Raw genomic sequence first — 25,736 nt, forward strand, 5'->3', positions numbered from 1 at the left:
CTGTTATAATAAAAAATTTGACACAACAAAATGGAGATATTTTGGTCTGTAAAAGAACACGCATGTTTACATTTGCAAGAAATAACTTCTTTCTATCCAGTGGTCCAAATGGAAATTCAGAACTGCTAGGAGCACTTTTGAGTGATACACACTTTCAACCTTTCTTGGTTTCTTATCAACGCTCCTATATAGCTTTCACATGCAATGATTTCTTGATAATCTAAATATAATTTATCAATCTTCTTTCAAGGATACTCCAAAAATAGTCTACTGACCCAAGTCTCTGAATGTCTCTAGAGAAGTTTGAGAAGTACTCATTCTGAGGCTGTGTTTGCCCTTATTCTATCTATTTCCGCTACATAGAAGGTATAGATCTAACTCTGAAACGCCAAAATACTGGCTCACTTCAACCACTGACTATTGCATTAGTAATATGGATACTTTATGTGTTACTGCAGTGGTGATGACATCAGTATGGTATGGAACGTTAAAAAACATACAAAAATAGCATTACAAATTCTGAAAAATAAAAAAAAAATAAACCCTCCAAACCAAACATTTGAAAAATGTAGAAGGAAAAACGTTTTAAAATTGGCATCTTTTGGAATATTTGACTAAGCAAAAGTTCTGAAATAAGATACTTTGGTGTCATAAAAGAATATGCATCTTTTATATGCGCAACAAATAACTTTTTATTTTCACTTGATCCAAAAAGCAAATTTCAGATTGTTGAAAATTTCCCAGAAAAGGGAAAATCTACATGTGATCCACTTAACGTTGCGTGTCCCGGTTTGCCTCTGTGACTCACTGCTGGGCATGTTGAGCTCATACCAAAAGCTGAGTGACAGCAGGGACATGCACCACTGGCTTTGGCAGCCCCAGCCTGCTGCAAGGCAGCAAAGCACCCATGCTAAGCGGCGTGCGGGCATGGCATGCTGCGAAGCTGCTTACCCAGCAGCAGCATGGGGTCTCGTCCCGGGAGGTGCTGAGTAACCTCAGAGGTGCTGAGCCTTCTTTTCCCAGATTGAGTTCAGTCCTGGGAGATGCCCATCACTGTGGTGGGCTCGGCAGGCTCAGGAGCACACCAGTCATATTGCACTTTCAGGGATGAAGCGTGCACCCGCCTCCCAGGTTCAGTGGCAGAGCAGAAGTTCACTCTATCTTTTTCTTTCCCATCACGGGGTGATTCAGGTGTCCCAAGGATGCAAGGAGGGACTTACAACTCCTCTGCTGCAGAACAGAGGGACCTATTGCTGAGCAAAGTGGGGAATCCTCTTTCATTTCTCCGTCCCTTGCATATTTGTTCCTTTGCCATCCAAAATGAGGCCAGAAGTGAGCTGTGCAGCACATCCTCCCTCTCCTGTCCTTTTGAGCAGGTCTCCAGTTTCGCTGGCACGGAGCATGGGCGCATCTCCCTCTCCACCGTGTCAGCGAGAGCACAACCCATAGGAAGGGAAAGGTATGGCACAAGGAGGCTTTGCAGCTGGTGAAAGCAGAGACTCATTCCTCTGCTTCAGATATCCTTGTGGTCTAATGAATAAAGCACTACTTTTTTCCTCAAATTAATATGTTACCTCTTTAATGACAAGCCATTCTGCTCTGAGTGCTGCACTTCTGTGAACGATGTGGAAGGAACTGACTTCTTCGCGCCTGGAAGTAAACAAATGGACTTATATTTTAGTTCAAGCTAATCATTTCCCAAAGTCCATATTCTTTACAGTAATATTCATTAAGCTCTTCTATTATACTTAGTGCAAGGAGAAAACTGGTTAATTGCATTCAAAGCAACGATAAGTTACCATTTTAATGATTCCTTATGTTGTGAGTAATTTATAAATCACTCGGTATCTTCTCAGCAAAGCTTGCCTTCTGTTTTTCAAAACGTACCCTTTCGTATCCAACAAAGGGTTTCAGTGCAATAAGAATTAAGGTGTGTCTCTCAGCTTTTACCTGCAAGCAATAATGATGTTGTCAAGCGTTTCAGGTGAGACCAGCCCAGGATTTTGGGGTGGGGAAAGACACTCTGTTATACAGCATCTTCAGTGCTTCCCTCAGAGGGAGGCAGAGACACCGTGAAGGGCTGAGTATAAGGACATCTACCGAGTGTCTTTTTAAATAGACACCAGAGTTGGGGGGGGAGGGGAAAAGGAACAGGCTTGTAACCATAACTCAGTTGGACTTGTATCCGAGAAGTCAGATGCCATGGATTGGCTCCCTCACCGAACTGCTGCTTTTCTGTTCCTTTTATTGGTAAGTCAGATTTTGAAATTATATTTGTAAACTCTGTGATTAGGCCAGTTGAATCTTCCTCAGAAGACCATTACATTTTACAGTGTCAAGTAGCCCCCCCCCAAAAAAAAAGATCTTGTGAAATTTAGTTTAAAGAATAAATCTGTGCTTATTTTAAACTGCACTTATGAAGGTTCTATACAAATAATTTAGTTTTTCATTAAATGCTGACAAATGTTTCTTTTAATTATGACTTTCTGCAGTCTGTTGATGTTCAATATGTGACTTCCTATGTTTAATGCATGACTTTTCAGGTGAATGTTGTCTGTGGCTACTATTTAAGTAGTCACTGCCATTAATAAAAAAGTTATCATTATAAAAATCCTAATAACTTGATTGGATATTATTTGGTTCTATGTCTATTTTTTTTATGAATTGAGGAAATATGAAGAGCAAATCTCTTTTTCTGAATAGGAGAGCAAGTGCTCTTCAGAGCTGGTCAATTCCTATGGCTATATTTAAGAGAAAAACGTGAAATTTATTGCAGACCTTAGCTGAGTAAAAATCAAGACTTGGCCTATTATTTTACATTACAAAGAATTCCTGTCTTGCAGTGCATTAACGTCTGAGCCGCCATGTGCCGAGCAAGTGAATGCATGATGAAAGTGTTGCGCTTTGGGTTTGTTTTTCTCACTGTAAAAGGAAAGTTGTTGCTATGGTCAAGTGGCATAGTTGTACCATGTGTTCATCAAGGCACGGAAATTATCCAGAAAGGACTTAAAAAAGTTATGGAGGCCCTTCTACTCCTGCAATCTGATTTTTGTGCGGATTATTTTTACTCATCTGTGCTGCTTTTCTAAAATTAGGTAGAGGTTTAAAGCCCTGAATATTGGAAAGAATAGGATTTCTATTACAGTTATGGGCTGCTGTGACTTTCGTTTTCCACAATGTATTAGTAAGTGTAAATGTTTGTGAACTTCTTGTTACTAATCCCCCTAGAAATGTTACAGTCAGGGAAAAAGTGCTTGTTGTTATAGGATATGAAATCCTAAAACTTAATTTGAAAAGATGATCCATTAATTTGAGGTGACAGGTCTGCAGTCAGTAAAGTAGAACTAACCAACGCAGGGCAGCTGCCAAGCAAACAACGACAAAACTTGGCAAAAGCAAGTTACGGTTCGGATGAGTTTCTGCTTGTTTAACGCAGCGCAGAGGTCTCCGAGATTGGCACGTTGCACATCACACTCACCCTTCTGGATGTTCGTGTAGCATTAGCGACTATTCATTTTACTCAGTTACCTGGTGATGTGTACTCCTGATGTGTCGAAGTTCAAAAAAAAAAAGTCAACTGTACTGTATCTAATATCTGTCCATTCAAAAGAGATTTTATTGCTTTACTTCTCTCGGCAACTCTGGAGCCGTTTTCATTCTTTCGGTATATTATCATTACAGCTGTGACTGATGGAAGGAAATGCACTGGGTCAGGAAAATGGAGCAATTGTGAAAACTTGCATTATGTTTTGATGGCTATCGAATATTTGAACTTTTCCTACCCAGAGGAAACAATTGTTGTTCTTGCTGTGCGTTCTTCTGCACAGCAGTGTTCATGGTGGCCTGTACGGTTTAATAGCATCTTTCAGCGCTTTATAGAAAGCTGACAGACAAACTGTACAGATTAAATAAATTATAAATTGTGTGGCCAATTTTAGCGTATTCTGAGAAACAGCCTTGGTTTTCAGCTTGAGTAACTTTTCATGAAAATCTTCTGTCTGCTTAGTATATTGTTAATAAGTTGTATCAAATAAAATTGCCGTGGAGTTGTACATATTTTAGTACACTACTACGCTTTCAAAAAAAGAAAACTTACCAACCCTGAAACTAATAATTTTCTATATGCATTTCACCATTGGTGTGACTGATTCTGCAACCCTTGCTCACGTGACTTCAAAGGCGTTATTCTCATGAGTAAGGGAGTTCTGTTTGTGATACTTGCACAGACACGTTTTATGGAAATAACCTGTTTGATCAGGTATGACTCTTCTCCTGCCAGCTATCATGTGACAGCTAATAATTTTAAATTCACCACATCTCATATATGCACTTTTGTCTGGCTACATTTTCCCATGTGTTATCTACGCTTCTTTTTTTTTTCCAGTTGTTGGGCTATGGCTAGACCTCCTACCCATAACTTGGTTGCACATAAAAATATTAAGGGGCCAAATCCTCTCCTTGCATACGCATCCAAAACATCTGCCAGCATATAGCCAGGAACCTGCAGGCTCTTCTGCCAAAGGATTTTGTTGTTGAAATAGAAATTAAAGCAATTCCGCATCCAGGAATTATCACCTAAAATTAGGTTCTTAAATTTGCAGTTTTACATTTTTAAGTAAAAATGGCCCCTAAGCAAACGTGCATTTGCAGCTAGAGTACTCTAAGCCATATTAGAATTGAGGTTTTATTGAGGAGATTTGTTGAGGAGACTTAGCATGACTAATTTGAAAAACCCTAATTTGAATGATAATGACAAACACCTTCTTTGAAATTGCTTTTCTGTTCATTTTTCTAATGGTTAAGCTCAGTTACTGTATGGAAATTCATTATATCTGTATGACTCAGCAGAATAGAAACAATCTCAGTGGAAACTTTCCCAAAGTGGTCAGTTCTTTGAATAAACATATTTTTAAATAAATAAAACTTTGGAATACATTCTTCTGACTGACATGAGCATTGTCACACTTCTGCTGAAATAGCAATGGATTCTTCCATCCTTGGTGCAACACAAAATATTGACGTCAGTTGCTAACTCAGGAAGCGATAGAAACACCTGACTTCCCCAGAATTAGAAAACAAAGTGCCAGAAAAATCATCCTGAAAAACTTCCCGTTTAAACTGGAAGAAGTGCATTCATTAGTGACCTAAGAAAATGAAAAGTATAGACAAAAACACATTAATGTTTTGATTTAAAAGTGATTAAATGGCTTCTTTTTAAAATATGAGGGTTTGTCTTATGTTTCAACTCTGCTTATTCCATACGCACTGATTTATATTTTTTTAAAGAGATGCAGAATGAATAAAGAGAAGGGTTCGTTATTTCCACCCTTTACTAGTAAGAGCTTTGGCTGAGTAAGAAAGACGTAAAAGTCCCAAAACGCTGACACAACCAGAGCTACCATGGCACCCTGATGACTAATATAATACGTGTGAGTTCTCAGCACTCCTCCCATCCAGGCCAATAACAATACCGCTGTTGACTTCAAAGAAAGAGAAGCAGATCCAGTATGAATAATGCTGGGAAGATGTTAAAGGCGTGTTCAGTCATTTAGATTTGAGTAGGTGGAGGAGGGAGGATTCCATAATTGCGTATAATATTGCTTGGCAGTCAATTAATGATTAGTTAATTCTTGTTTGTAAATTGCTTTGAAGGTGCAAAGAACCGTACACATCCTATGGGCCTAATTCTGTTGCCAGTTACATCAGAATAAATCCAGAATTACTCCAGTGTATCTCTAAGGCGTCATTTTGGACACAAGGTTCAGTCTCTATATCATTACAATAAAAGACAAGCTTTCAGACATTCCACTGTGCAAATGACAGTCACCATAAACATGTTTCCTGCCTGCACCTCTCCCATCCCAAACCAGAAAGAGCTTGTGCAATGAGCCTCTAGCTTCTCTGCAGAGTTTCCATTTTTTCACAGCCTCTTAGAGACCCAAGGTCCTCAGGATGCATCCCACACATTCCAGTGGCTCCAATTGCTTTAATTATTGTTTATCACTGAATCTATGGAAAGTACTGCACTGGGATACTAGTTTAGAAGGGAAATTTGTTTGTTACCTGGAAGTGTGCTGGAGTTAGCTACTAGGAGACAGTACCTCTCTGCTTGAAATAGCACTAGAGAAAAGGTTTGCATCGGAGAGATATTAGGGATAGCCAGCTGGGGTGGGGGGAGTCTTCTAACTGCTGGTGAGAGTGGAGAACTGGAAAACAAACATTAGCTAGGGAGGCAGAGGAGCCTCCACCCCTGGATCAAGTTGGATAGATGTCATTGCAGAATTGTTGAGGTTTAGCTGGTGAAGTAGACAACTTTGGTGTTTGCCTGCCCTCCATTCCTATAACACAGCAGCAACTGAGAGAGACATACCAAATGCAGACATCAAGTTAATCAGATAGATCTTTTCAAATAATACCACAAGCTGTACTAAGGACTCTGGATTCAGAACCATCAAGACTTCTTTCAAGATTTTCCATTAGCAACATGTGGCAGAATGCGTTTTTCCTTAGTTAGCATGGGACAAGTGTGGAAATACAGGGCCTAAATTTACTATCCCCAGCATTACTGAACAAATTCCTGACATTCCCATTATTGCTTCTCAAGAACAAAGGGTGAAACTCCAGTGTAAAATGTATGCTTTTCACTACTTGAAAATAGAACTCCCTATAGGCTGAAATCAAGTGGTTTAGGAATATTCATGTCCTTAAAGAACAGCATTCTTTACAGGCACGATTCCTATTTCAGAGACACTCAACACATTTTTTCAGTTAGGCGTGCTGAGCAGGAGAGTGATGTGGCTGGATATGAGATATTGGTTTCACTGTCAAATAACAGCACAGGCCACAGGATGCGGACAGCAGACAAGATTCTCTAACGTTGCACTGGGAGGTGTACACCCATACTGTTCTGGGTCAAGGCAATTGCTTGCATGCCAGAAGGGATTTCAGCCTAAGGGTGGAGAGGATTTCACTGTACTCCCCAAAGGAGTCTCTGCTCTGCTGGTGGGATCAACTGATAAGAAACATCGAATCAGTGCTATTTCTGGTGGACTTCGTCACTCAGAGTCTGTGGTGAGGGTGGAATCTGCCCCTTGTACTCTCCCGTGTTTCTCCAAGCTCCAAGAGGGATTACAAAAGGACAGGCCTCAGCTCCCACTGGATTGAAAAAAACCCGCAGTTTAAATGGAGTCTGATATTGTCCCTTCTCTGAGATGAATAAGGGCTGCTCGTGAATTTGAACACCATTCTGCAGCTGAAGATATAAATAGTCACCAAGACATAAAATAGATTAAAGATGCATTGATGCTTCTAGCACAACAAGAAAATACTGTAAAGAATTTCCTGCAAGAGTACCTTTCTTAATCATTTATGTCAATAACTTGCTCAAAGAAGCAAGAAAAAAAAAGGTTTACTCCATGAATAGTCTGATAAATGTCAAGGCATATGCACAGCAAATGGGCAAATCCACAGTCTAACTTCCCTCATTCAGAAGCAGATTAGGGCAGACATTATGTGTTGAGGTCTCAGGGAATATTCTGGGCAAAATCAGATCATTGCAGACATTGCTTTGTAAACGACAGATGGTGGACCTCTTATGGCATACAGGTAAATAGGGAAAAGGGGGAAGAGAGAGGAAGGAGGGTGAAGCTGCCGTTCATTAATCTGTTGCATGTAAGAGATTGTTTGAACTTGAAGAAAGCTGAAAGAAGTCTGTGCCCTTCTTCCAGCCTTGACAGAACAATGCAATAAATTTGAAGTGAGGAAAGTCCCATGAGGCAAAGCTACCATAGAGAGAAAGTTTATCACAGATTTTATGCAAGTATAACTGACATAAAACCCACCAGATAAAACACGTCAGACAAAAAAAAAAAGCCATTGAAGTGGGAAATTATAAGGAAAGTGGAAAATTAATAACTACAGCTGTTAATCACATTTGGTGAGAAAAGAGAAACTCTGCAACACTTTTTGAGTCACCTGGATATTTTATTTCTGCCAATGATGAACGAAGCAACCATCCCTTCCTGTAAATCCCATATTCTTCACCCTTAATCATCTGAAGAGAGCAAAGGCAGCTCCTAAATCCAAAAGAGATGCTCTGAAGAGGTACATTCACCAAGTGAGCTTCATTTTTACACCTTACGTAGGAACAAGGTTAATTAAACTGTGCCTGCTTTTAAGTTGTGTTAATCAAGAAATTAAGGATTCTCTTTTATTTTAATTTTAATTTTAAAGTAATTGCGTATTGCATCTGATCCTGCCACCTTTATTTACTCAAGACTTTGGTTGCACAGCTACACCTCAAATCAAAGCCCACTGCACTCCAGGGAAATCTGCCTCATGACTGCAGTTGGCTTCCCATCTTACATTGAATCTCTTCAACCTCAGTGGGAAGTTTCAAGAAAGCATTTTTGTTCTTTTTGTTTAAACTACATAGTTAAGTATGCCAGATCTACTGTGGATTTTCTAAATCAGAAAAAATAAAGAATAAAGAAAAAATTCTTTAGAATAAATAAATACTCCTTTCCTAGTTTCCTAGACACACTTTTTAATAACAACTCTTGCAACAACTTCTCGCTTCAGCTAAGGTGCTGCAACCTAAAAATCTTTGTGAAAGCTCTATTTTGATGTAGGTATAACTTTGTTAAGGCACATCCATTCAAACACAAAGTTCTACCTTGAAAGACAGAATTAATTTTTAAGGCGTTAGCTGTCAAGGAATTCAAGTGATGGATATAGAAAAAAAAATGAATTGCACAAAGTCATTTATGAAAATCCTGTAGCTACTGCCTAGACAGGCTATTGCAATAGTCTTCAAAAAAAGTGCTGCTCCAGTCCTGCAGTATAGCAATGCATGGCAGTTGGATTTTGCTTACTGCATTTTGTCCTGCATTTTATATGCCAATCTTCTTCTTGTTCTTGCAGGTACTCTTGGATTTCAGCACAGGATTTCATGTAGAGGTAATATACATTTCTTTAGGAGCTGATTTTCTGATCAAATGAAATGCAACCAATGCAAAAATGAAATGGAAAATACTGAACTAAAACATTTCTGAACTTGAAGATTGAAAACATATTTAAATATTAAAAAGTTGCAGGTAATAACCTGCTCACCCTCTCCAAAGAACTTCTCTTGAACCTAAATGAGTGTCTCATACACAGGAATAATTTAAAAGTAAACATGTACAGGCTTAGAGTTTGGGACGCACAGACATATAAAAAAAATATGATCTATAAAAATCCCTTTTCTCCTTATTGTTGGAAATTCTAAATGTGTTAATTTAAAATGGTTGGAGGTTAATGGTCAAATGATACTGGAACTCTATGTCAAAGGTAAAAGAATGGGATGAAAATGGAATGGCAAGATGGAAAACCTTCAGAAGACAAAAACGTGAATGGATCAAATTTGCTGCAGCCTGTAGAGAAGGAGAAGATAATTCTAAGAGGAATCCAATTGCCAAAGTAAGTAGAAAGAAAAAAAAAAAGGGTTTCACTGACAAGTTTTTCTAAAGACAGGCTGATAAAAACAGACAGATTTAAAAGTATATTTGTTTAGAGTAGTCAAAGCAAGGAATGTAGAATAAAAGAAAGATAATGCAATATTTTCAGCTCTGCTGAGACAGTCTCATAAGGTGAACCCATGTGGCAGCTGAGAAGTGACCAAAGGCTTCCTAGAACTTTGCCATCAGTCTACTTCCTGGACAACTCCAACCGTAGCCTCTTTGTGTGCAGCATCTGTGTACTAGATTGCCATATTTTTCTTTTCTCTCTCACCCTGAGAAATCCCTGAGCAGAAGTTCAAGGATAGTGCATGACTTCTGTGGGCAACAGAGCAAAGAAGATGTCTTCCTATCCTCTCACCATGACTGTTACCCTTACTGATCTCCAGCCACAGTGTGATAGTCTTGGAAGTTTCTCTCTCTGCTTCCCTGCCAGAATATTTAAGAGAAATAGAAAACCTGGCCAGCACTTAAGGAGAGATGGATCTCTAGGCTGACTGGTTTGTAGAAGAGCCTTCCATTGGTTCTGTCAGTTGAACCTTGTGATATGTGGTTGAGAAACTGAAATTACATGGAATGTTTTTACAGGAAAAGACATGCAGGTGTCCTCAGTAAACTGGCATAAATTATTGTTATCTATTATTATAGATCCGATCAGATTGTGAAGAAAACCATCCGATCACATACAGCATCTCTGGAGTTGGAATTGATCGTGCCCCCTTTGGAATATTTGTTGTTAACCCGAGAACAGGAGAAATTAATATAACATCAATAGTGGATAGGGAAGTAACCCCAGTATTTGTTGTAAGTACTCCCCTATTTTCCTGACCTTTGTAATGATGGATCCCGGGTGGGGCAGGGAGAGCAGAAGGAGACAAATCCATTTGTTTCAGATTGTTACTTTGCTTACTTCACTTTTGGTTTTAAAACATGTAAATCTCTTTATCCAGATACGTTGCTTTGCTAAACACTCAGTGACTGGTGTAGATTTGGAACCACCTCTTGAACTTCGAGTCAGAGTTCTGGATATAAATGATAACCCTCCTATATTTGCACAAACTGTATTTACAGGATCTATTGAAGAAAGCAGTATGGACAGTAAGTAACTATGTTATGCCTATAACAGTATAGCAAATGAAGCTCACAGAATACAGTTAATAATAAACCTGGGATGCTCATTCTACTTTTTCTTTGGCAGTGACACATATTGGCCAGGGTTACTGCAGAGGAAGGAGCAGCAGATGCTTCTCCAATTGCTATTCCAGCCGGGGCCCAAACTCATTGCCTAAAATTAAGCAGCGATTCTTCCTTCCCCCTTTCCTCCCACTCATGAACACTGAGTGTTCCAGTTTCTAACCATACCATCATGCAAATTTTTTCAGATCTGAAAATTTAAAATAAATCAGTTAATTCCTTCTTATTAAAAAAATTAACATTACACCTACACTTATTTCCTTTAAGGGTATATAAAATATAGTTTTTCCCATTTTTTCTATTTCAAATATTTGCATTTGTAGCCTGAGTATTGCAGTTGCGGTAGAATATTACCAAATAGACCCTTACTTAAAGCACAAAAATGTGGTTTTTTTTTACCAAAAGTACAGCAATCAACGTTAGACATGCAAATAGCACCGATGCAATGGTGCCTAACACTCATTTTCTACTTTCTAGAAATTCTCATTTAAAGCTGTGGAGATTTCTTACATGAATATCTACAAGCCCAATACTTACTGCTTTTACATAACCCCTATGGTGACTTAAAGAAGTTCAGTGAAAATCTGCATTACTCCATCTTACGTTAATTTTAAATGTATTTTCAAATCATTAACCTTCAGTCAGAATCAGTACTACGAAATCAAAATTTTTTATAAATGTCAATGCATAGATAGCATTCTATCATTTTTATACACCAAAATTTAGCATTGTCTTGATGAGTTGTTTGCAGGAACAAAACAGATTTTCTGATTCTTTTTTTTTTTCATTATTATTTTTTATTTTTAGACACACTGGTGATGAAAATAATTGCAACAGATGCAGATGAACCTAATCATTTGAATTCTAAAATTGCCTTCAAGATAGAGAGTCAAGAACCTTCAGGTCCACCCATGTTTATTATGAATAAATATACTGGAGAACTCCATCTTGCAAATTATCTTGACAGAGAGGTAACATTTTCCTTTACAAAGTTAAATAATGCAATGTTGTGGTGTACATGTGTTATGAGAGTGGGTGAAAAAAAAAAGAGAGAAGTTGTGGTTTTTACAAAAACTAAGGGAGAAATGCATTTTTTCTGTGTTACAATCAAATGTCTAAGGCAAATCCCTGCATTAGGAAATAGTAGCGAGATGTGAGTATTTATAATGTTTAACATGTACAAGTGGCCCTTCTAACACACTTATTTCTCTTTCTGTGATAGCAACATAGTAGCTACACTCTTGTTGTGAAGGCCTCAGACCGGGATGGAGCTGCAGATGGAATATCATCCCTTTGTAGCTGTAACGTTAAAGTTATTGATGTCAATGACAACTTCCCAACTCTTGCTCAAAGCTCTGTAAGTTTTTAATACCAAAAGCAACATCACTGTTTTAGAACCCTGTTCAAAACCCCTTACTAGCCTGTAGAGTGTTTTCAGGTTTGAATGCTCCACTGGATTAACGGGGTTGTTTCCTTGAAGTGTGCTCAAAATCCAATCCGCTGCTTGCGTAACGCTTCTGATAAAAGGCACCTGGATTATTTTTGTATTCAGAGAATCCAATCCAGCACTGAATTCTCTGTATTCAGATAAATCCAGTCATTCAGGTGTCCAGACCCATGCAATACGAAATCACAGAATTGTAGGGGTTGGAAGGGGCCTTTGGAGATCATCTAGTCACAGCCCCCTGCGAAAGCAGGTTCACCTACAGCAGACCGGACAGGAATGCATCCAGGCGGGTTTTGAATCTCTCCAGAGAAGGAGACTCCACAACCTCTCCAGGCAGCCTTTTCCAGTGCTCTGACACCCTCAAAGTAAAGTTGTTTTTCCTCATGTTGAGATGGAACTGCCTGTGTTCCAGCTTGTGTCTGTTGCCCCTTGTCATGTCCCCAGTCACCACTAAGAAAAGCCTGACCCCATCCTCTTGACACCCGCCCTTTAGATATTTATAAGCATTGATGAGATCTCCTCTCAGCCTTCTCTTCTCCAGGCTAAATAAAGCCAGGTCTCTCAGCCTTTCCACATAAGAGAGGTGCTCCAGTCCCTTGATCACCTTTGTAGCCCTCTGCTGGACTCTATCCAATAGTTCCCTGTCTCTCTTGAACTGGGGAGCCCAGAACTGGACACAGTACTTCAGGTGCAGCCTCACCAGGGCAGAGTAGAGGGGGAGGATGACCTCCCTTGGCCTGCTGACCACACTCTTTTTAATGTACCCCAGGAGACCATTGGCCTTCTTGGCCATAAGGGCACTCTGCTGCCTCATGGTCAACTTGGCTACCAGGATTCCCAGGTCTCTCTCTACAGAGCTGCTTTCCAGCAGGTCAGCCCCTAACCTATACTGGTGCATGGGGTTATTCCTTCCTAGGTGCAGGACCCTACACTCGCCTTTGTTGAATTTCTTTAGGTTCCTCACCACCCAACTTTCAAGCCTGTCTAGGTCTCACTGAACGGCAGCACAGCCTTCTGGTGTGTCAGTCACTCCTCCCAGTTTTGTATCATCAGCAAACTTGCTGAGGGTACATTCTGTCCCCTCATCCAGGTCATTGATGAATATACTGAACAAGACTGGACCCAGTACTGACCCCTGGGGAGCATCGCTAGTCACAGGCCTCCAACTGGACTCTGCACCGCTGATCACAACCCTCTGAGCTCTGCCATTCAGCCAGTTCTCAATCTACCTCACTAACCCACACTTCCTAAGCTTACCTATATGGCCAGATTGCGTACAACCCAGTTGTTGTACGATCTTTTCTTACAGAAAGCACAAATCCATTTCCTCTAAACTGCCTCTGCAAACACTTGAGGTGACACAGGTCTTCAGATCTGGAACTGGAATCTGAGGGCAGTGAGACTCTGGAACAGGTTGTCCAGAGAAGTTGTGGATGCCCCATCCCTGGAAGTGTTCAAGGCCAGGTTGGATGGGGTTTTGAGCAGCCTGGTCTAGCGGGAGGTGTCCCTGGCCATGGCAGGGCGATTGGAACTAGATGATCTTTAAGGTCTGTTCCAGCTCTGGCCATGCTATGATTCTATGATAATCACAATTTTCCCAGAACACATGATTTTTATTAAATTGGCATGGATTGGGCAGGACATCCTTCAAAAGAATCCCTACAGTCAGCTGTGTTTTCCTCACGTTATATATTTTAGTGTTTGCTAATAGGTATTTATCTGTCATTCCAGTTTTCAGCAAGTATTTCAGAAAATTCACTCAGTTCAGAACTGCTACGAATACAAGCTCTGGATGCTGATGAAGAGTTTACAGACAATTGGTTAGCAGAGTTTTTCTTTATATCCGGTAATGAAGATAACTGGTTTGAAATTGTTACAGATCGAGCTACAAATCAAGGAATCCTTAGAGTGATTAAGGTATGGATAAATATCATGATTCAGCTGTTGAAATAACCATCTTAAAATAGTTTTAATTAATTGTTAACAAAATTAAGCAAGCAGTAAAAACACTGTCACTCAGCGATTTAAAATAGAAAATATGTAAATAAAATTAAATGAACTTTTATTTATTATCTGGTTCTCTGTGCTTTGTCTTTTAGGAATTGAATTACGAATATCTCCAAACTCACTCACTGATTATTGGTGTCAGGAACGTAGCTGCCTTCCACCACTCCGTTGCACATGAGTACCGAATGTCTGGAACACCCCTCACAATAGAAGTAAAAAATGTGATTGAACCACCCAGATTTCAACCATCTTCAGTCGTGTTTTCTATATCACAAAACACAAGAGTGAATTATGTTGTGGGAACATACACAGCCATCGATGAGGACACTGGAGCTATTGCATCAAATGTTGTGTAAGCTCTCCTCTGCTTAACTCCCTGGATTGAATAATTCTTTGAATTGAGATTTCAATGGGATAAGGAGTAGGTATTTTAAAGGGTGCTTTAAAAAACAACTTTGAAAATATTAAGAGATTAGCAATAGAATAATAGCAAGAGAATAGTATATTCTTCAGCCCATTTTTATGATACAATCGCATATATATGCATATATGACCTTCTTTCTTTAGCTTTGTGCAAAGACAAAGAAAATATCATTTTTTTAATAGGCTGTAACTTAAATAAATAAGAACAGACTTTTTTTTCTAACCCAACCTAAGAATATTTTTTCTTGAAATGTTTGCTACAAATAGCGTATTTGTTAGCACCTCTAAAAAAAAAAAGCAGAAACCCCCAATAATGGGCAATATTATACAATCAGAAGAGGCCACTACCAGCTCATTCAGAAGTAAAAAATATAATTAAAAAAAATTATATTTATTTCTGCTGAAATTAATGATGATTCATGGGACAGTAATTTGCTTTTTAATGTATGTAAAATAAATACATCAATTTTACAAATGTCTGAAAAGTTTTCGTAAAACAGAGAAATATGTTAGCAAATACAACTGTAGGATGTTAGAGGAAGAGCTGTGGATTTAACTACTGATACCAACAAGAGTTCTAGTTAAGGTTTGGAGGGTCCAGAAAGACTTTACTTTTAGACTATGATACCACTTTCAAAATATAATGAACGTCTACAGATTTACTTTATTCCTAATTATTTTTCTGGTCTACATCTTTTGAAGTCTAAAGGAATTTTCCTTGAACAGGGTGAAACGCAATAGGACCTAGCACAGCCTAAAGAAATACATTCTGAATTGACAAATATTATTTGCAAAATTAATATTTAATACATATATTCATAACATAATGCTGAGTATTTTTACTTCACCAAATACAGATATAGTATAGGACGTGATCCAGCTGCCTGGTTCAGAATCAATCAAAACACTGGTCAAATCACACTGAACAAAGTTATTAACCGGGAATCAATCTATGTAATCAATGGGCAGTACAAAGCAGAGGTTCTGGCTATCACCAGAGGTAAGAAGAGAGATTAAGTTTTCTGAAACAAAACTCTGTTTTTTCCAGATTTCTCTCAATGTTTTTTTCCTGTTTCTAGTTTTCCCACCTGAACTGCATTATTTATAGTACCAATATTCCCTCCTGACCACAAATACCTTCTTTTTACAGGGGTTCCTCGATATACCGCTACTGGCACCATTGTGCTTTCAATACAAGACACCAACTACAATTGCCCAACTATTAATACTGAATTAAGGAAAGTATGTATGCATTCTCCATCAGTGATTATCACAGCCAAGGGTCTGGATGGTGATTCGTACGGTTTCCCCTTTACGTTCAGCATACATGGTGAACCTCAAACTACATGGATTATCAGATCAATAAATGGTAAATTCATCTACATATTGTAACAGAATAAACCATAGTAATAAGTTTTCAGCTAAGATAACAGATTAGGATAACCTTTTAATAACAAACAAAACAGTTATTAGAATCTATTCTAATCTCACTTAAATTTGATTTTATGCTCATGTGAATCCAAGAAGCTGATCTGGATTTACGTGTGTGTATGTATATATAAATATATATATATAAATATATACATATATTTAAACATAGGAGAACTAGAATCAGAATCGTTACATGTGTTTTATCAAAAAAATAGAGCAACACAACTGTACTTTACTTGAGTGTAGCTATGATAATCACTTCTATTGATCTAAACCTAATGACGTAAACCAAATGGAGTAATTTGATGCTTTTTTATTTCTATATTATCTAAAAAATTCTAAGCATATGACAAAAATCTCAAATTTATTTATTAGAGTATAAATATTATTTGGCAGTCTTTTATGAGACTCATATGAAAATGGCAAATAAAGATTACAGCTTTTGCAATTTATTGTACAAATTGTACTTCTATTTCTAAGAAAAACATTTCAGTCAGTGCCCAGTGGAGCTTTTCCAGTTTCCTTCACTAGGACATAACAAACTAATGAATTAATCAAATCTCATACATTACTAAATGACAGAATTTCCATAACTTATTGTACACATAGAAGACTATATTAAATTGTAAATATCACAATTGCAGCTATTCTTGTCTCCCCTATTTTTCCTAAACAGATGCAAATGTGTAACTTTAAACATTTTAAAACTACTGAAAAACTTTTGAAAAATACATGTAAATTCCTTGTGAGGGAATAAAAATACTGACAAAACTTGCAATTTTTATGTTCACCATTACGCAAATAAAAATCAGGAAAAGCAGCAGTAGATATTAAAAAGTGCATTTGCTCTTTTTATATTTCTCAGGTTAAAAAGTGATGACTAGACTGTTCTGTCTCAGGTTTTCCAAAAGAAAGAAGCAGCATAGATGTATATCATAAATTTCAGTTTTGAATAAGTACTGCAGACACATAAGTAACTGAAGATCTTAGAATGGGAAAACTTAGTTTTCATTCTGTTCTATTAACATTACTCACACAAACTATAGATTTGCACAGTATTTATGGTCAATACTTCAATATAAATATTTTTCCCTTTTTATTTTTCCCAAAGCTTCCTCTGCAGAACTAGTGAGTCAGAACATGGACTTTTACCTTTATAGGATCTATATCAGTGTAAGCGATAACCAAGGCCGACGCTGCTCTAGACCACATATAATTCCTGTGCAAGCTTGTCAGTGTGATAGTCGTAATTACTGCACCAGTGGGGCCACAAAAGTAATTATCATCGGTGGTGGTGGCAGTGGTGGTGGCATTGGTGGCGACGGTGGCGATACTGGAGGCAAGGACGGTGGAGGACCAGGACCAGATGACGGTGATAAGGGTGAGCCTGGGCCTGGAGAAGGAACTGAGGACTACACAGACGGGCAAGTTTACACGAGTGGATACAGTGAAGGTGGTGGAGTATATACTGCAGTCACTGATGATTATTATGGAAATGGAAATTACGGCAGAGATATCCAACCTGCTACCACACTGAGTGGTGCTGCCATTGGCCTGATGTTTCTTGGTGGATTAATATTTGTTTGTAAGTATAAAATTAAGAAAACAATTCTATTAGTTTTCTAAATGTACTTTTTTAATTCTTCTAAAATAAGGTGGTTTTCCTTGTTGGTTGTTAAACTGTTGTCTCCCATGGGACATTTGACAGAGAAAAAATTGTCTTTTAAATTATAATAATTTCAATATATTTAATATTCTACATATTTATATAGAATATAAATATGTCTACATTTATAATAAACATTTCATTTAGAAATAACTATTTCCTTCCTAAGACTTAGGGTTTTTTTTCCTAAGGTGTTATCCAGTTCCTAGACCATCAGACAGGGCAAAAATATTTAGCAGAAGATTCAGAAGATTTTGGGCAAGAGATGTCCCTGTCACTTACAACTTACACCTTGCAATTCGTACTTCTGTTACGTTACTAAAAGAAATGGACAAATATCAGCTCCAAGTTGGGTATGAAAAGATGTAAAGAATAAGCCTACTTTGAACTCAAAGCCAGATTTCAGTTGTAGAACAACAAATTTAATCATCTTAAATTTTGAACGCTTTGGCTATGGCTGCCAATCATTACATCTATTAAAAACAAGTAGCTTTTGAGATAACAGGATCAAAACAGATCACTCATTCATATGTCCTAGTATTTTTGAAGAAATACGAGTTTCAGGATTAAGAATGACTCAAGTTAGACTTTATGCAAGAAATTACTTCTCAGACCACCACAATCAGATGTGATCATCTTTCTTTCATGGCCTGGGCATGAAGCAATCAGCATCTAAAATTTCACAATGCAGAAATACTGACCACAAAACCAGAGGAAATAGAATTTTCCCCTGATTTTTTGTGGAGGGGGAATTTGGTTTAGGTTTGGACCTTTGATTACTAGGAATGAACAAACACAAAATTTTGAAGCTGCAAACAGCTGTTTTGTTTCTAGTTCCCAGGTGGTTAATGGTTACAGGACAGACTGCTTTTCTGCCTTTGGAAATCTCCTCTCCTAGTTGGCGGTCCGGAGTAAATCTGCCCTTAGTCATGCTGTGTGAGGTAGCACTTTGTACACTGTGCAGCCCTTTCCCCTCTTCTCCTCAGTTCGATGTTAAGCTGAGACTTTTAGATGCTCTGCTTAGTCTGGTGTAGGCAACTGTCTCCCTCCACTCCCTAGATAATGAGGTTGCTAGCTTAGCCATCTGCGTTAAGGACCTAAAGACAGCCAGAATTAATATCGCAGTGCCTTTCTAAAATGAGCAGTGTTTTCAATGTTGACATTTAAAGCATTCAGCAATTTCCAACACAGTTCTTGAAACAGCTAAGTGCAATACAGCACACTGGGAAACCCAACTCACTCGATGTAATCATTTGTTTGGTGGTGTTTGCCTCTACTGTTTTTTCAAATCAAGCATTATGTATATGCGATGTGAAAAATGCAACTGGAGACTTAGCCAAAGATCACTGTAGCCAGATGGATATCTCTCCACTGATTCTCATATGTCTATTATTACTAATGTGTATTTCTTTTCAATTAAAATATCTGAAGAGACAAATGTATGCTTATATATCAAGAATGAATATCACTGAACGCTATACATAGCAAGACTGGTTCTGTTTGTTTAATTTTCATACGTGCAACTTATATTCATTCAGCTGAGATAGATCAAAGTCTGTTCCCAGGTGTATGGGCATAAATTTGGAGTAACAGCCCTACTCCACACCCACTTTGCTCTGTTATAACTAAAAGTACAAATTATTCAGAATCTCCAAATACATACGTTTCCAAAAGCAGCTAATGATTCCGACAGCCAGACTTTCCGGCTGCTTGGTTTGAAACATTTTAAAAGGCATATTTTCAAAAGTTCTTGAGCACCTGCCCTCTGGGAAAAGCAGCTATTCCTGGGAGGAAGAGATGTCCTAAATCCCTGTTTCCTGTTTCTTTCCTGTTAAGTGATTCCAATTTTGATGTCAATGAGTGACTGTTGTGGCTGCGGACCTGGCGCTGCAGGTGGAGTTGGAACTGGATTTGAACCCGTACCTGAATGCACAGAAGGGGCAATTCATCCGTGGGGAATAGAAGGTGCCCAGCCTGAAGACAGGGTCAGTACATCCCGTGTTTCTGAAACCCGCAGTAGCTCATATTTACAGAAAAGGCTGCATTAAAAGTGACTGTAGAACTGTGTCATCTTCTAAAAGAAGCCTGGCACTGACAACAACTGCCAGGCAGATATGAGGGGTGATTCTTAATTAACATTTGCAGATGGAGTTTGTGTGTTTTCAGTTGTGTTCAGTTAGCTTGGCCCAACGGTTTGGTGTTACTATCCTTTCAGCTGAAACACAATTACTAGCAAGCTTTTTCAGTGCAAAGTAAGGTAGCACAAACCTTTTTCACTGATCACCTTTTATGTTGACAATGAAAAAAACTTGAATGGATTCTTCTCTTTTTTTTTTAATGTTTAAACATTAACAGTTTAAAACTGCTAATTCCTTAACATGATTCACAAAGTCTTGGTCTTCATATGGGAATTTCAAAGTCACCATTCAAGGAGTCAAAATATTGTTTTCCAGGATGTATCACACATTCTTGCCCCAACAACAGCTGCAGGAGGTGATTTTGGTGAACCCTCTGGTAAGCATATCCTAAAATTTTCTATGTGTGCTGTCATAAAGCTGTCTTTCAGATCCTCATGTCTTCTGATTCAAGGAGAACTTTGGTTTCACAACTATAACCTAACCCTTACAATCTTACACCTGCAGATAGTCAAACTGATGCTTTAGGACTTCCAGTATGAATAAAAGATCTGAGGTTTGAGCCTTTGAGCAGATTCATTTCTACAAATTACATCTATTTTGAAATATCTGCCAAGGCTTTCAAATCTCAGGCAATTTTTCTTTATCATTCCAGATAGTGAATGGAGGGTCTTTTCAAGACACCAGTTTTAGCAGAAATCGATCTTGAGGCCAGAATAAGGAAATTTTCCTTCATAACTCAGTGGTGAGAGGTTCAGTTCTTCCCAGTTTCCAGGCTCTGCTTCCCACAAAGGAGAGTAGGACCTATCAAGTAGGCAGTTAATTGCTGACCTAGTGGACTAGCCTAGACAGAAAGCTGGTACATAGCACAATAAATATATGCTTCTGAGATAAGGTTCTCCCAGGAATACAATGGCCACAGAGAGTAAGTCAAGGTGTGCAGTGCCACTTTCTCTTTTTCTCCATTCCTCACTTCACAACAGGAAGGAAGGATGCTGGCACAGATCCATTTTCACTAGGTTCTGACAGGAAGAAATTGTCACTCTTCAAGACAGCTTCTCTGATGACAATTGATTATTCCAAAATGTTCTCATCCTTAAGGTAAAATCAGAAGAGAACATTTTGGGGCACATACGTGAATTAAGAAGTTCTGCTGCCATGACAATTGAAAAGTTTAAGACTAACATATGTGATTTCCTTTATTTCCACTGTTCAGTACCATTATGGTGAAAGCCCTTGGTTCAAATTCTATAAACTGAGACTAATGAGATTAAATTAAAAAAAACAATATAATATAGCATATGTTTCTTAATGTAATCATAGTCAAGACTACTGTATGTAACTGGTTTATTATATGACATGCTGATATTTAAGACCACCCATTCCTTGTTATCATATATGAAAAATCTGGAGAAAATAAAATCCTGTAAGTATAACTTTATAATTTATTGTAAAGGTCATTTTCATTCTGCATTATTAACACTCCCTTAACAATCTAACGACTAGAAAATTTGAAAGCAGCTATGAAAGCTATTTCTTTTAGAAATGAGTTTTAGGCAAAACAATTCTAACCCTGATGTGATCATAACTATACATTTATGTATTTGCATAAATATCCATAGGCATTATCTAATTTTTGAATGCAAATGCATGACAGCATTTATGTACACCAGACAGAGGAAGCTCTCCAGTCAATTACACAAGTAAATCATTGATTTTCGAAAGCATATATGCACATGCTGCCTGGCCTCAGGAATAAAATCAAAGTCTTAGATGTCTGCTAGTATGCACTTCATTTTTGTTGCAGTTTCAATGTTTGGCACCTGTGCACGGATCTGTGACTTAAACTAGTCTAAAATACCTTTAGAAACTCAATAGTGTCATTGTGCTATTTGTAAAAACAACTGGAAAAATTCTGTGTAAATTTTCACAGAACACAGAAGAATAACTTTTTCTGTTTTCAGACATATATACAAACACATATGGAGGTGGAGGAGTAGTAGCTTCTGGTGTTGAAGAAACTACAGGGGTTGGCTACGGCACTGGTACTGGTTATGGAACAGCTGGAGGAATTTCTGGAACAGGGGAAGTAAAAGGGTCAATCGGAGGAACAATAAAAGAGTATCGAGAAGGAGGGGTGAATATGGCCTTCCTAGACAACTACTTCTCTGAGGTAATTACCTGATCTTCTTTGTGTTATAGCTACGAGCCTACTGTTTGATTCTCCTCCCCAAGTTACATGGTGGGAATCCAAAATAACTTCACTCAAATTGAAACTTCCATGATATAAGACTGGTGTGAGAGCAAAACTGATCATATTAGTAGGAAAAACTACGACACTAGTAGTACTGCTTTTGAGGTGCTGCCACAGTGGATTTGATTGATTGCTCAACAGCCTTTTTGTAAAAGTGGCGGGCACACTGAAGGTATGGGTAGCAAGCAATGAAATTATTTCAGCTTTGTAAGTGACCACAAAATGTATATATTTGCTACCTTTTCCAATGTATAAATAGACAGTAACTTTGTGAAATTGTTCACACCTACTTCCTGTACAACTTGTTTAATGAAGTAACTTTGACCCTTAATGAACTGTGAACACCAGTTCGCTTTCTTCCTTATTTTTATTGCCATTTCTATTCCCTAAAAGACTTGTGAACTGCAAGTGACACAAATATGTAGTTTTTTAATTGGCAACATACTAATTAGCTATGGAGTTTACACGATTAATGGATTAATGGGATACATTTTCATAATTAGCATGAACTGTGAGGCATAAATACTATAACTGTGTATGGCACTAAAATATCAATTAATATATAAGGATTGCTGTATTTCAAAATCTAAACAAGATTCATTGGAGGAGAGGATAGAGCAGTCCTGAAGTCCTGAGCATGGACTTTTCCCAGACCACAATCGTTCTGGCTGGTCTGGGAGCACTGTGTATCAGTCGTCTGCAAGCCATAGGCCTCCACAGATTACTCCTCCTACTGACCACCTCAATCTCCAAACCCTCTGCCTCTCCCTCCCAGATCTCCCCTTCTGTCCTTCCCTGCTTTGTCCTACCTCACCCCACACTCACTTTACATTCTCCTCTTTCCTGCCCAATCCCCCTGCACTGACCACCCCACCACCCCCAACTCCAACCCAAATCAGTGATCTCCATCCTGCTCAAAATGGATTCCCCTCTGGGCTCACCAAGCCTTCCCCACAGTGGCCAACCCTCTGTCCTGGCCTCTCCACTGCTCCCCGCGCCATCCTGCTTTGCTCCTCTTCCTACTACTTCATTTGGAATTTGCTGCTCCAAGAGTACATTTGTTCCCCTGTCCCTTTTGTTCTCTCCCTTCACCCCACAGTCAGACCCACTGACAACAGACCAAATTTGAGATGCAAAGTGTTGGCAAAAACAAGAATAAAACATCAATAATGTTTGAATAAAACTTATTTCAAGGTTACAAAAATGTTGATGGTATAATTTGTCCAGTTGATGTCCTGTTTTTCAAGTCAGATGGGTCTTACTGTAGTTAGGGAAACCTTACTGTGGTTTGAGTCTTCATGGTTAAAAACCTGATGAAAAGTCACTCTGCTCTTCCTTTCTCTTTTTTTCTGTGTGTTTTTGCAAACTGCAGAAAGCATTTGTGTATGCAGATGAAGATGAAGGTCGGCCGGCAAATGACTGCCTATTAATATATGATCATGAAGGAGTCGGTACTCCTGTTGGCTCTGTGGGTTGCTGCAGCTTTATTGGAGAAGATACAGACGAAACGTATTTGGATACATTAGGACCAAAATTCAAGACCCTGGCAGAGATCTGCCTGGGCAAAGAGATCGAACCTTTCCCTGATGCCAACCCAACCTGGCCATGTGTTAACATCAACTTTCCCAACCCTGAAAGTGATCTAAACCTCCCGCCACCTGGAACCACCATCGTTGTCAACGGATGTGCACCTATGCCTCCCCCAGTTGGTACTACAACGGTTGTTACTGAAAACACCTACACATCTGGATCAACTATACAGCCCCCAAGGCCGATGCCGGATCCTTTGCTCCATGGTAACATGACGGTGACTGAGACCTACACCTCCGGCTCCCCCTCTCTTTGCGTTGACCCTCTGCGTGCATCCAACGTTGTTGTAACAGAAAGGGTTGTCGGTCCTGCATCTGCCTCTGATTTGCGTGGCATGCTAGATATCCCCGATCTCACAGATGGGTCCAATGTTATCGTCACGGAAAGAGTAATTGCACCTAACTCCCGGCTCCCAACCTCTCTGAGTATTCCCGATTTGGTAGATGGGTCGAATGTGGTGGTGACAGAAAGGGTGTTCAGGCCTGCCTCCGGCATGCCAGGCAGCTTAATAAATATTCCCTCGGAGTTATCAAACACCCACAACGTGGTGGTCACTGAGAGGGTAGTGTCAGGGTCTGGGATGAGCAGCCTGGGAGGGACAAGCCTCGGGGGGACAAATCTGGGGGCCCTGAGCAGCACAGGTCAGATGCTCGGCGCTGACTGTCACCTTGGCCAGGCAATTGGCACAGCGTCCCCCGGCACCTCGCGGAGAAGAGTGACAAAGTACAGCACTGTGCAGTATTCCAGTCAGTAAGGCCTGCGCCAGCACCCCTTCCTGCTGAAATTGCCATTTGCACCAACACTCGTCAGCTGCCACCCACCAAGAATATTGTTATTATTTATAACTAGGAAATAGCGCTAAAGTTTCAGGGATTCCTACTTTTGTGAGGACCTCTGAAGGGTGCCCCGTTTCAAGGTCAAATGCAGGACTTCGTCAGTGAAGGGAAAGTTGAAGTTAGCTTTAAATTTATTTCTTTTTCTCTACGTAGCACTGCAAGTGTACAAACAGATACAAATGTTTTTGGAGGGAGATCTGGTTACCGAGTGGAGCAGTGAGAGGGGATCCTTGTGTGCAAACAGTATCAGCATCAATTAATGTCATATAAAAAAGAGCTAAGATACTGTATTGTTGAGTGATCTCCCACAATAAGTAGATTTGGGTTACTAGCCCCTCACTGACAAGACAGGAAAAGAATGTAATTAATAATTAGTCAACTCAAGACTAAATAAGCACTTTCAAATGCATCACTTTACTTTGCATGTAATTCAAGGAGCGCTACAAAATGGCACTTTCAATCATTTCTCCCATGACCAGCAATAGTTATAAATAATAATCACATAAACAGAATACATTTTCATCGCCTTCTGAAGTTCTCAGTAAAAGAAACCCTCTGCCACGGCCTGCCATGTTGTTACTCTCACGGTGAGGAACGTGACCAGCAATTCGCCGCAGACAGTGCTGCCACATTGACACTGTCACCCAGGAAGATGTTGGCTTCATCTTTTCTCCATTACCATTACAGCTTTACTTAAATCTGAAAGGACTTCAGTGACAACCAGGAGCTCTTAGGCAGATTTTTATGCCAAACTATGGCTACCATTTAAGTCTCCAATGTCAGGTTAAATTAAGAGGGCTATAACATACTATGCCAGTTCTTTTTTCTCGTACTGACAAGAAAATAGAGTTTTAGAAGCTTTGTGATGGGGGGAGGCAATAGCAAGTATTGTATAACTGACACTGGTAGCTGAAGTCCTTCATGAAAAGAAAAAAACACTTGGGAGCAATACAAATTTACTAATAAGCAGTGCGGAGAATTGTTATTTCATATGTCAATGTATTTTGCATTGATATTTTGAAAGTTTATTTTAATGTGTTAACTGAAAAAGTCTTTATAACTCTATAAACTTAATTAAATCTGGCTTTTATTTTCCCACAAAAACAGCTCTACTGGACTCTGTTATTCTAATAATACCTTAACATGGCTTAGAATATGATCTGAAGGAGCAAAATACTGAAATATAGTATCTATCTCATTTTACTTCTGTATCATATGTATAATAACCATAGTGTACGCAACATCGCTTCAGTGTA

At 38.9% G+C, this 25,736-nt stretch overlaps 1 protein-coding gene across 1 annotated transcript; it reads left to right on the forward strand.

The window, feature by feature from the left end:
* The first annotated feature begins 2,202 nt into the window (after positions 1-2,202).
* Positions 2,203-25,579, forward strand: LOC141738410 (desmoglein-4-like). The gene is made up of 16 exons (XM_074573607.1): positions 2,203-2,250; positions 8,923-8,958; positions 9,331-9,459; positions 10,146-10,301; positions 10,448-10,595; positions 11,499-11,662; positions 11,914-12,048; positions 13,870-14,055; positions 14,238-14,497; positions 15,426-15,568; positions 15,719-15,937; positions 17,111-17,584; positions 19,502-19,650; positions 20,119-20,179; positions 21,765-21,973; positions 23,427-25,579. The coding sequence occupies exons 1-16, from the start codon at positions 2,203-2,205 to the stop codon at positions 24,396-24,398; spliced, it is 3,489 nt and encodes a 1,162-aa protein (XP_074429708.1). The 3' UTR covers positions 24,399-25,579.
* Positions 25,580-25,736: the final 157 nt, after the last annotated feature.

The sequence above is a fragment of the Larus michahellis genome, chromosome 2, assembly GCF_964199755.1.
Source record: "Larus michahellis chromosome 2, bLarMic1.1, whole genome shotgun sequence".
Classification (NCBI taxonomy): domain Eukaryota; kingdom Metazoa; phylum Chordata; class Aves; order Charadriiformes; family Laridae; genus Larus; species Larus michahellis.